Source organism: Pinus tabuliformis, chromosome 5_2 (genome assembly GCF_031772625.1).
Source record: "Pinus tabuliformis cultivar Carrire ecotype Pingquan chromosome 5_2, CPIR1, whole genome shotgun sequence".
NCBI classification, from domain to species: domain Eukaryota; kingdom Viridiplantae; phylum Streptophyta; class Pinopsida; order Pinales; family Pinaceae; genus Pinus; species Pinus tabuliformis.
Window position 1 is genome coordinate 707,017,289 of NC_142306.1, and position 13,486 is coordinate 707,030,774.

Here is a 13,486-nt window from a genome sequence, read left to right on the forward strand (position 1 = left end):
AGAGAAGGTGGTCATAAAGCTCCTTTAAACACCAATAGACTGAATCAAAACCAATATGTAAAAACAAAAAACAAAAAAATTGAGAAATGCATCATATGCACTTCATGGAACAGAGAGTTGCATCAATCTAACAAGAGGATTACAGTACTACAAGGAAATTTCTTCTCGAAAAAGGCCAGAAATGCTAACATATGATCCTGTACCCCAATAGGTAGGGATTCAACTTCTTTACAAAAAATACGATTCAATTTTCATGTTAAATTGTACCAGATATTTTAAGATTCTCAGATTTTACAATTTTCTGGGGTCAGGTTAACATTGCAGAATCAATCAAGTTCAGCTTTTATTCACAATCATATGAATTCTCCCCTCAAAGGAAGTCAATATATGGGCATGAGAAAACTGGAGAGGTGGTAAATCACTGGATTTTTTTGGAAAACAGGAAGTCAGATTTACACCCATGATCATTTCACTTTAAAACGTTAGCCCCACTAATTTTGCAATAGTTTGTTGATGACAACCACTGACGTCCATTAGTAATATGTAACCAATATTTCAAATAACTTTATTGATCATTGCCTCCAAATCAATTTTGTGTTAATTACTCTCTTTCTCCAATTTTCAAAATTCTGATCATTGACATCTTTACCATTTCAAGTTTCAAAACCAAGAAAAGGATCAAACAATGTTGAGCATGAATTTCAGCATTCAACAGTAATTAATAAATCCTAATTTACGTCAGCAAAAAAGAGTAATTGTTACAAACATGTGACAAATAGGGCAAGAGTTTGTTACAAAAAGCTAGCACACAGTTCTGAGACAATCAAAATAAAAATAAAAAAATCAGGATAGACAATCATACTCTTTTTCTGAAGCTCGCAGATTTGATTAAGGTGCTATACGGATTCATTTAGAACAAGATGTATTTAACTTAGGAATTCTGCTCTTGCTCCCAAGATGATAATTGGTCATTAAATGACATGATATATAAGCTTCTGAGGTATAGAATGATGTTAGCCATTCAAATACCCCTCCACCCATTTGCATCCCTGTTCTCTCTCTCTATTACAACAGAAAGCAACGATGTTTTCTACTTCTTAAAGAGTTCATATAACTCCCCTTTATCTGCCATCTTATCTAACTCATCAGCACCCCCAATGAACTTTCCACGTAAAAAGACCTGTGGGAAAGTAGGCCAATCACTATATGCCTTTAAAGCCTTTCTCACACCACGATTGTACACTTCATCAAACACATCAATTGTTTCATAATCCACCATTTGCTCATACAATATTTTCAATACTCTATAAGATTGTGGGCATTTTGGATCTGTTCTTGAACCTTTAATGAAAACTAACACCTCATTTTCATTTAACAATTTGTCTACCAATTGTTCCACAGGTAAGCTGAATGGCATGTAACGATCAGGTTTTAACCGAAGATCATCCTTAACTGGCCTCTCCTTCTCCATCCATGTGATGTTCCAAGATTCATTTCCCGGGGGAACCTTACCTGCAGCCTCTATGTGCTCGTCCATCCAAAACTTCCATGGATCAATCAATGCACGGTAACGAGGAATATCAAAAACAGCAATCTGCAAAGTGACAGGCATATAATAAGTAGCTGAATATGCTCCAATTTGGTTTACAAATAGTCCGTCACTGAAAACTCTCCATTTGTCAACCCCCTTGAACCAGATCAATCAGAACTTCGAACTTCTGAGGACTGACATTCTGGGTTCTACTGGTTCACAGGAATCTCATCAGCTCCTTACAGTAACCTTACTGAACAAATTAAAAAATAGTTGAGTAACAAACAATTAACATCACAAAAACATCCCATTCAGAGAACCAACTAAATATAACTTATAAAAACTGACTCTCTGGTTTCTTATAGAACCCATTTTACAAGAAAAAAATTTCAAAAGAGACATTGGATTAGTTGAATGAAGAAAATTGACAAAAGGAAGACAATCCCCCCAGCTGATTAAGGCCCCACTTCCTCCAATGGGATACAATTCCCTAAAGTGCAAGTGGGCATAAAGCATTCCGTATAAAGCAATCACTTTCCAATGAGTTGAAAAACCATCAGCTGACGAAAAAAAAAAAATAGTAGAGGTGAAGATCATGGTCACACGGTCAAATTCTCTTTATTTTCAATATTGGAAGATAAAATCAACTTTTTGGCTTCCCAAATCCATTATGCTAAGGCTCAAAGTAATTGGCAAAGGTTACGCTCTAAACTTCTATAACTGAAAATAACACAGATAAAACCTCCACGATTGTAGCCTGCAAAAATATAAATAAATATGAGAATACTTTGACCTCACAAGAAATCTCAGATACCCTACCACATATAGATAGGGAACAGCTAGCACCTGCTCTGGAAGCACTGTGATTTGTATCTCTCCAATTTTATCGTGAAGGGCATAGACAATCAAAACAGATGGAAGCTTTTCAAGAAAAACACTTTGGACTCTGAAGGGAGTCAGAACATGCTCTGACAGTATATTCACTACCAAACACCCATTCTCCTCGCTCTTGGGATGCCAGCTCTTCCTTGTTCTTTCTCTAAAACATCACATAAGAAGAGCACCTAACCTGGGAAATGCGAGTAAGCATGTCAAGCAAACAGCAGAGGCTGTACAAATAAGAATAATTAATAGTTACAAGATAGGCATCTGATAACCTCACCTTATTTGGGTTTATTAGGACAGGCATGTCCCTTACCTGCAAGCTGGTAGACACCTAGTTGTTTTATTTTAGTTTATCTATTCTACTGCCATGCAGCTGGACATGTTGGTGTCTTTATTGTTATTAGAAGGAGAATGAATAGTGTTCATAACATTCGTATGGGCAAAAACTCAATGAGGACCCAGAAAATGTCTTCTCGGAAACATCAACGAAAAAATCAACAAACTGTGGCAAACATTAAATAATAAAAAATATATTCAGTTTTCTCAAAATTTTAAACATATAAAACAACAACAACATCAGAGAAACACATTGGCACATAAATTTGGAGAAATCATTGATATACATGATGTAGTGGATTCCAAATAATAATGATACATCAAAGTAGATGCTGAATCCGAAACCCTGATAGCTGTCCAATCAAGGACTCAAAAGTGGAGAACCAATACAAAAGGACATCATGTATATAAATGTATCTCACCATCATGAGGTAGATGTACAATGACAAAAAAAAAAAAACTAGCAGCTAGCTATCTGATATCAATGCTCTCTCCCCCTTTTACGGGAAAAGGTCATGGGGTGTTTGCCAGGCCTGCCCCTAACAATAGAAGGCCCTGGCCCTACACCAAATGTCTGATGATGACTGACGGGTGTAGAACTATGTTCATCAATCTGTGTAGAAGTTGGTGCTGATGCTAGCACACCCTCCTTCTCCCCCTGCTCATCCTCCTCTTGCTCCTCCTGTTGTTGTTCCTCCTCTAACCAAGCAATTGACTCCTCCATGACAGGCGTCTTAGACTCCACCCTCCACTTAGACAATACATCAATATTGTCTAAGGAAATAGCATCCACATCTGGTGTTCTCTCCATTTTCTTCATCCATAGTCGGAGATTGTAATGGACATACACCAAGTCATTGAGACATGAAAACCCCAACATATAAGCTATCTCCACAATGAGTGATGATGACCGTAAGCCCCCCTCCTTCCTTCTCCAACAGCCAAGAAACACAAATTATATATATATATATATCCACAATCGCTTAAAGCCTCACAGGTTCTGCCAGCTCAACAACTCTTTTGGCAGTGGCAAGATTTTTTGCCAAATAATTACAATTTTTTCACAAACATTGCAATGTTTTGTTTCATGAAAAAGTTGTGGTTTTTTCAAGCTGAAAAAATTATTATCTTTCGGCACATCACCAGAAAATTGACAATGTTATCAACAATGACCTAAGTGATAAAGCCTCAAAGCACAAGTGCAACCCTAACATAACTAAGAGGGCTATCGCTATCACAACAATAGCACAGCTTCTCACTTAAATTTAGCCCTCCTCTAGCACAAAGGGGTGTCCCTAGGATTATGATTACTAAGGCTTATGAGATGAAGCCTTAGGATTAATGAAGAGTTGCCTTAAACCAGAAAATTAAATGGTTTATTAGGTTTATCGTTAGGGTGGTTGGAGGTGAGAGACTAGTGTTGATAAACCAATTGGGCATATGGAGTCTTACTTTTCTAAGAGGACTGGAAATTATAAATGGATGGAGGTAAACATGCTGTTCAAACATGCAGAAATATACCTATGACAGCTAGATTTTTTTTTTTTTCTGAGTAAAGACTATTCTATTATGTAAAAAGAAAAGAGGAAAATATTTACAAAGAGGTTGTAACCTCTGAGGGGGCTAAAGCCAGCCCTCTGTCAGAAAAATTCCGGCCATCAGCTCTTGACTGTTTGTTTACATAGATAAAAACGAGAGCCCAGGACTCTGTAGAACTAGACACCACCACCCAAAAGCAAAAACAAGAAGACGATGGAGCATTACATTGAAAAAAAGCTGACGTGGACATCAGCGGCAGCACTAAACCGCTTAACAAAAACCACCAGTTTATCGGACCGCCGTCGACCAACGAGCGGTTTCCGTATGAACGAGCCCGATAAAGCCTCCTGTTGACGCGTGGCTCTCGCCTGACGTCATCATTTCTGACTTTTCGGGGCGTAAAGTTCCGCCAAAAAGAGCCTTCCGAAATCCTCCACCGCCGTCCGATCTGCTCCATCAATCTCCGCCGTTGATTGATTATGCCCGAGGTGGTAACTCTGCATCTTCGCTATTGGCTTTGCACGGAGAGCTGACCCAATCATTTATCACATTGTCTTCAACATCCGTAATACTGCGACCAGGAGGCATCACCGGATACAGAACAGTGCCAGAGAACTGCGCCGGTGCACAGATAATGACCTCCTCGTGTGAGGAAGTTTGCTGAAGACGCGCATCCTCTTCATGACCTTCATCCTGCTGCACCTCTGGAAGATTGGGGGTATCCTCTACCCTGCCTCCTTGAGAGTCCTTGGAATTCTGTGAGAGATTTCTGTCTATGGAATGTTCAGCAGAGCCAGGGAGGTCGTCTTCTTCCTCTGAGAAGATGACCGTGATAATAGCAGAGATAGTAGGCTTGTTTAGCTTGCTTTTAAAAGTGTAACGGGAGGAGTGGAAAGAACTGGAGAGGGACGGACCAGAGTGGTCGGAAGATGGAGAGGCCGGCGAGACTGAAACAAGCGGGGAGATGCGTCGAGGAACAGGTCCTCCCCTTCCTCTAACACCCCCCCGTGTGCCTGAATTTCTTCCCCTTCGGGAACCTCCTCGAGGTCGAGCCATACCAGCAATAAGTGATAAACTGAGAGGACAAAAGGGTTGGATGAGGAAGAAGAACGACCCACCCCAATTTGAAATAAACCGAGGATAGCAGTACTCAGAGTAGAAAGTGCCCAGAGAAAGCACCACACAGATAAAAAACAGAACCCCGAAATAAATTCCAGAATTGTCTGAATGATTCCAACACCCAGCCCAAACAGCTTCAACCGACTCCGTGACCTGACCAATTGCAGTTATATACCCAAGGAAAAAACAATAACCATACCAGATGAGGCTGGCCTGTTGCAGGCTTCGGTGGAGCCCTGATGGCTTCCAAATGCTTAGCACTGCACCTAACTCCTGTGAACCAATTCGACCTGGAATGTCTCTGCTAGAATGAGCCAGAGAGAGTGTCGAGCTCTGGGCAATTGATATAGATCGTATGCTCATCATCCTGAAGTACTTACTCCGCATGCTGTTCACCCAATTCCTCATTAATGGGACTTAATGCGCTGACAAAAGTCATCTACTTGCTCTGTGATGGCGCCCAACACCGGCGTCGCTCGTATGGCCATTAACTGCTCATAATATCACCCGCATCCGGGTACCTATGACAACTAGATTAAATGGCTGGAAATTAACATATTTGTAGGCCCTTGAAAGGTGCTCTACTTAGAGATTTTATTTCTAACTTAAATACACCATGCAAACTTTGAATGAAACAACATAACATCAATACTTCAAACTTGAAGATATAGACAGCAAGAAGATGAAATAGATATCACCTCATTCACCATCCTCGTTCAATTACATAGCTGACCTATCATGAAGTCCTTATTGCAGCAGATTTAGTAAAAGATCCCAGCACATAAAATCGGCAATATGGAAATAACTGAAAACTTTTGCGTTACATATAGCTTTCATAAGAAATTAAGTATAAGCCAAACAAAAGAGTAGTTTCTCCAAATTTTCAACAGCCGTTACAATGTGACGGGCCCTCTCTTATAGAATTAGGGCTCAAAACCCTAAAACATAAAATAATAATATCCAAATGCTAGATCCATGATCTCTACTAAGAAAACAGAAAGAATAATATCCTCTAACTACCTCTTATATAAGTCAAAACCCTAGAACAATAAAAGAGTAAAATAGAAGCATAGTTTTGAAAAATGGAACCGGGTTTTGAACCAGCCCACCTATCTAACCAGGTTTTGAATCAGCCCATCTATCTAACCAGATTTCGAACCGGAACCAGGTTTTTGAACCAGCCCACCCTTCCAACCGGGTTTCAAACTGGAACAGGATCAAACTAGATCGAACTGGATTCAATGAACCGGATTTGAAAAAAACACAATATTTTTTAATGAAAAAAATTACTTTCGAGATTCCAAACCATCATTCCAAACAATTAGAGACAAAATATGCAAAGTTTGCTCACCTATATACCATGTAAGGGTGAATACATATCAACAACAAAATACATAGTCAATGAGGCTCTAAATGGCCTCTAGAGTCCAAAAACAATGCTACAAGCTACTAGGCCACTCGCCTACTACAAATCATTGATCAACATGATCGCTCATCAAACTCGTCATTGATTCACCACTGCTAGAAATGGGATCATCAACAAGAGCTACATAAACATCATCTAGCTTAAAGTCTTCAGACTCAAATTCCCTAACATTTATATGTGGTAGAAGCTGAAAAAGATTAACATGCCAAACCAATGATTTTAGTTTGAGTGAAGGGTTCATCTCCTCAACCTTACAATATGGTAGAAAAATCTTAACATGCCGAACCCATTATTTTGGTTTGAGTGAAGGGTAGATTTTTTTTAAGGTCGTCACAGAGAAGTTCAACAATCAATACCACCAAAATCAGATCAGTTCAACGATCAATACCACCAATATCAAGGCACATAAAGAGCTTCATGCTCTTGATTAAATGCCAATCTTATACGCTAGTACATGAAAGAATTCAATGAAAATTGTTGCAATCCTAAATTACTACCAATCCTAAAATCCTTAAAATTGTTAAGTATATTGAATTTTCAGTGGGATATGAAATTCTACTTTCTCCATATGAAGTCTGATAAGATTGGAACCACTCCCAAACATCCTAAAACAATTAAATTTTAATGGTAATGTGAAAAAAGTCAATAAAAGTTAGCATTTCCTTTATCTGTTGACATTTCCTTTATCTTTCCTTTTTATCCTTTTACTTTAAGAATTTAACACTACCATTGATTGCCAACATTGCTAAGGTTGAGTTAGGGTTTTTGTTTAGGTTTAGGGTTTAGGAAGGGGAGGGTTGGTTTTATAGCCCAACAAGGTTGTTTTGGGAGGAAAACATCCCCTGGTTTCCTACAAAACCACCTGAAAACAACCATTGTGGGCCCTTGAATCCCCACACACATTTGAGATCAAACCAGCCGGTTAGGGCCAGTTTGTAACTTTGTACCTGTTAGGTACTAGGCCGGCCAATTGGGTACCTAACCGGTACAAACTAAACCTCCAACTGGGTTTTTTTACCAGTTCATTACCCAACCCTATTTGATCGGTCGGTTTGACCAATTACCGATTCAAAACGGTTGATTTCAAAAAATATGAATAGAAGGACAGTGTAGTGGGGATGTCACTTTTCCTCTCAAACGTAAAGCATCTTGTTTGATTATGCTAACTTGACCACATAAATATGTCCCAAATGCCATGTGTGACATCTTCTCAATGAGCACTCCTCAAGAATCATCAAGAAATGTGCAATAGATCAATAAATGAAGGAGCACTTCGTCGATTAGAAAGTTAACCTCATCAGAAGACTAACAACATGCCCAAAATAGCTAGGGCATTTCCTCCAAGGGATTGTCAAGCTCATCCATCAAGAGAAAGCATATGAATATGTGCAAGAAATACCATGGAGCTATTATAACATCCTCCAAGGACCAAAAATGACCTCAAATAATGTGCCCAAGAGATAGATCCATGTGCATTAAACTCACTACCAAATTCCCAAATCCATGAAATGAGGTAGACTCTCTAGCATAATGGGCATAAGGGTGCTACACCTCAAAACATGTGCCCAAAAAGAGGTGCAACCTAATATAAGAAACCCGAATTATGGCACGCCCGCAAAGACAAGCATAAACTAATCAAAACCATGTGCCAAACTCATCAATTCCTCTCCAAAACCATAGGCAAAACAAATAAGTGACCGAGTAAATTGTGCAAAGTAGTTAGGCCTCATGCTTAGGCCTCATGCATAAATATGCTAAGAGGTGATGATTCAAACAAATGCTCCATGACACAATGAGCCAACAATCTCAACAATACCATCCTAAGACTATGAATACCCCATACACTGGGGAATTCCTTAATCACGCCAAAGCATCATGAAAAGTGCACCAATATAGCCATTGGACTTTGGAGGGCTAACCACGTAGAAAAATGCGTAAATGGGGGGAGTGCTTCAATAAGAAAGCCATGAAACATGATGAAGAATCCACCAATGAAAACAATAGACCACCTCCAACCAAGATGCTCCAACAACAAACAAAGGAGGTACCAACTCCAAGGTAGAGCACTCTAGGGAGCAACAAGAATAGGTGAACAAGTGGAACACCCTCACTGGGACACCTCAACATCCACATAGTAGTCAAAAGATACACTATAACAAGGGAATTGCTTATCTAGGATAATGTGTACAAGTAAAATGCCACTCATCAAAGCCAAGAGCTAGGATGTCAAATAAATGATAATCAATGATACATGTGCAACTAAAAAGTTAAAATATGGCTCAAAAGACATCATACTCCATGTTTCCCCTACAAGATAACAACTTCTAGAGACACTCATTTGGGTGTGGTGATGTTGGTTTGACAAGCTTTCCAACTCATGTTCTTCTAATTCAATTGTGTTCTTCCACTTATTCCATTAGATGTATAATGATCTATGTCTCACATCACTCAGGAGCTCTTTCAAATGGAATTTGCCATGGTATATCAGCCCGTATACCTTAGCCCTCAAATGTTATAAGTACTCAAAGATGATACCCCATGCATGATCATTATTCCAATTGATATGCTAGGCTCTCTTATGTGGGCGTTCTTTTTACACATGGTGACGATGGTTTCTCTATTAAATTGTGAATGAACAAATTTTGGTTATGATCTAATAGCACGTCTTAACAATAAAGATTTTATTAGTTTGTCACATTTTACTGTGGGGGGGCATAATTATCCTTAGATAATTGTCGTCAAGACTTAGGAAAAGTTGTACTACCAAAGATCTCGTTGGGTTAGTGTACTTCATATCCTAACCATACTTAACACCTTCCATCGTTCCCTTTCACTCCCATCTCATTTCATTAAAAGATATTAATTCCAGTCATGTTTGGACTTATCACATGTCATCTAGCAAGGTTTAATCAAGCAAATTGAATAGCAATGTAAGCCAAAGACAAATAAAGCCCAAAATGGCTAGAGAAGAAAAGCATTAAAGTAAAGAACGAAAAAATCATGAAGCTAGAGATATACCACCTCATTGTTGATTTGGGGTAGCATCGGATGTGCTCTAGCCACGAAATTCGGTGGAGAGGTTGGGGCACATGAGATCTCCAATACCCAGAAAGGGTTTGGGCAGATTCTAAACAGTTCAGGAGATATTAAAATAATTAATATTTTTAATGGAGTCCCTATGTCTAAACGTAGGGAAATTAAAATATTAATGTGGATTAATATGAAACTATGTTAGAATGGTCCAAAAGACATGGATCAAACTAGATCTAATCTTAGTCGTTGATTAGGGACTTAATCTCGGCCGTTGATATGTCAACGAGAAAAGTATAAGAGGAGGCTTTAGGGTCACTTGGAGAACACACCAGAGTGATCAGTCATTCTATTCTCTAAAGCGGGGTTTGCTAAGAGAGATAAAATTAGTGATCGGGAGATGTAGCTGAGGGGCATTTGAGTACAGAGAAACAGAGAGGTAGAGATAGTGTCGGGAGAGCAGCGCAGTAGCCAAGGAGAGTGACGCAGAGCCAGCCAGGGCTCACGCAGGGCCACGCAGAGGCAGCCGAGAGTTGCGCAGAGCCTCAGAGAGGCCAGCGTTGCTGACGCAGAGGGCCAGAGAGCTGACGCAGGGCCTCCCAGGGCTGACGCAGACCCATCCGGGGTGATGCAGGGCCAGCATGAGACAGAGAGGGGCTGACGCAGTCCAGAGAGGGGCTGACGCAGTCCAGAGAGGGGCTGACGCAGTCCAGAGAGAGGCTGACGCTGGGGTTTCTGGGGCAGATTGGTGCTAAGTAGCTGCCGGAAGGATTATCCAGGGTTTCAGCCAGGAGATTTGTCAGAAACTGAGAGGTATTACTGCCAAGGAAATTCTCTGTTGGGTAGGCTAGTTTCAGCACCCAGATTATACTCTGCTATTGCTTAATAAGAAAACCCTCAGATAGCTGCACCGTTTTCCCACATTGGGTTTTTCCGGGGACATTAGTCCAAAAATAATGGTGCCATATGGTGTGTTTGTTTTTGTTTCTTTTAGTTGCTGGTCTGTAATATGGTGAGCATGCACTAGCGTTTATTTTTAGTATTTACATTGTAAATAACTTGTTAAGGAAAACAACAAGTAGGTAGGAATAAATCAGATAAAGTGCATGGAGGGTTTCTAACTAAGTAAACTTAGAAACTTCAACACTCATTAAAAAGACTTAATCCCCAAGTCCTATGCTAAAAAAATGCATATCTAAAGAAAACGACTAAGAAACCAAGGAAAATTACAAAAAAGGGTCATAAGTGACGTGACAAGGTTGTAAATCTAACTAAATCTCCCTCTTAAAAAAGATTTGCCTGCACAAAATGAAGATTCCTATCTCTAGAAAGCTAGTTGGACCGGTTAGAGGAATTTTAACATCATCAGATGTGACTTTGAAAGTCAATTCATGAAGCCCCTTTCCCCTTTCCCATAAGTTATTTCATTATTTTACCTAGTTCTAACCAAGTGACTTAGGAAATACTTCTTGACTTAGGAATTGGCAAATGTAATAAGGGTAAGGCTATACTATAGTGGTAAGCCTAGGCATTTTATAAAGTTAACTTATACTATGATGTTGTTAAAAGAGATTACTTATTGTACATTTCCTAATGACTTGTGTTGAGACTTGATTCACTATTATAGTTGGGCACCCCACAGTCGGTTTTGTACACTAAGCCTCAAGATCCATGTACCTCCATTAAGATCCATGTACCAGCAACCAAACATATTTGTATACACTAGGATCCACAACACTACATTGGGATATGTGTCAATGCCTAGTGATCTGTGACAGTGCATTGACATCATCAAGAGGTGTCCACATCATCACTTGTACACTTTGTGGCATATGGAGCACATATTGGCTCATCATGGTGGTCACTACTTGATATCCTAGCCTACATGAGAAGTGCACCCATTTTGGACCTCTCTTTCACACGAGTCATTTCTAGGCTTTTGGAGATGGTTTTTACTTGGCACGTGTATGAACACTTCCTATGCACATTTCTCTCTCCTAACTCATGAGTGAGATATCTAGAGCCTTCTAGAAGGGCACACTAAATTCTCGCTTGTTTACTCACATGTGTGAAGCTTATGAAGCCTTCTAGAAGGGTGCATTTCACTTTCCTTCTTTAGCTCACACATGTGAAACTTCTAGAAGGGATCTCAAAGGTTTTTGTCATGGTTTTGACCTCTTACATTGTATTGACCCCTTGTTTGAGGAGGCCACCCCTATGACTGAAAAAGATTTATAACTACCTATGGTGTTTTCCCATGGTTTTACTCGATAACATGGTATTGAGCTCATGGTATTGTTTTGAGCACATAGTTTTGTTTTAGCCCATAGTATACATTGTATGGTTTAAACTTTAGGGAGCACCTTATCTATATAAGGAGGGTTCCTCCCTAATTCTCATGGTTGGAAATTGATTGGAGAAACTTATTCGCTCAATATTGAGTGTTAATCTTTTCTATTTCCTTGCGTGAGTGTTCTAGTGTGATTTTGGGAGGGTTTGGTATTGCAAGATTCGTCAAGAAAGGAGCTATTGCAAAGCAAGCAATGCAAGTGAGTTATGAATTGTTTCCATTTCATTTCTTTGTTAAATTTAAGGCTAGATCTATGATATTGGAGGTGAATATCTTAGGGTTTTCCCTCCTTACTTAGGTTTATGTTTAAACTTTTAAAATTTGCAATACTTAGGCTAAATCCAATTGACCTCCTTGTGATTATTGCATATTTCAAATTGCTTAGCTTGATGCTCACCAAGAAATCTTCCAAGATATTTGGAGACTTCAAACACGAAAGTTGAGAGGACAACTACTCAGGAATAGTTTAGACTCCATATCCCAATGGTAAGCACTAGTTTTCTATTTTCTTTTCTTCTTGTCTCATTTAATTTATCCCTTTTAATTTTTTGTTTGCAAGCAACCAAGGGTTTTCATTAGTTTTATTTTCAGATCTAGGTTGCACCTTTCAAGTTTTGATCTAACCCATTGATTTATCTTGCATCAAACTTGGATTCTAATGCAGGTCACAGTTCTTAATTGGCTCTAGTCAAGAACTGCACTTTAAAGTTGGATGTAAAGTTTCTTTCTCGTTGTATACGATAAACAAACCAAGCTATATTTTGTGGAATGGTAGATCCTAAATCTGAATTCACCTAAGACATATCCACATTGAATGATAAATCTGGTTAATGAAGTACTGGTATGACACATGAGGAAAATCACTTAACAATTTTGTAAGTTGCCATCATGTATGGATAAAACTTGCCATATTTCAAATGCTAAATATTCATAAATGGCATAATATTTAGAAGTTGTTTTGATTATTGTGTGATCTAAAGCATTTTACCACCAAATCAATGTTATCTTAGATCTTAACGCCTTCCTTTAAGGACTTGACAATGTGCATTTAGTATAGCTCTGTTTAGTTAACACTGGTTTCAAAATTGACTCTCAGTGAGTTCAGTATTATGTTCCTCAAGTATTTGTTCTAAATTCTAATGCTCATTTTGTGCCAAATTGAATGCTTAAATCTTAGATTCGCTCCAGGGATTTCAAGTTTATTCTTAATCTAACTTGCTGGTTCGAAAGTCTAGGCAAGGTTTTGATTGCAATAGATCTGAAACATATC

General features: G+C 39.0%; 1 protein-coding gene across 1 annotated transcript in view; it reads right to left on the reverse strand.

Annotated features, from left to right (window-relative positions):
• Window positions 1-899: 899 nt before the first annotated feature.
• LOC149161113 (bifunctional monothiol glutaredoxin-S16, chloroplastic-like) overlaps window positions 900-13,486 on the reverse strand; it is a 55,747-nt gene continuing 43,160 nt past the window's right edge. Inside the window, exon 2 of the mRNA XM_089436884.1 lies at window positions 900-1,594. Within this exon, the coding sequence (XP_089293010.1) occupies window positions 1,091-1,594 (504 nt within the window). The 3' untranslated portion in view covers window positions 900-1,090. The remainder of the gene's footprint in view (window positions 1,595-13,486) is intronic.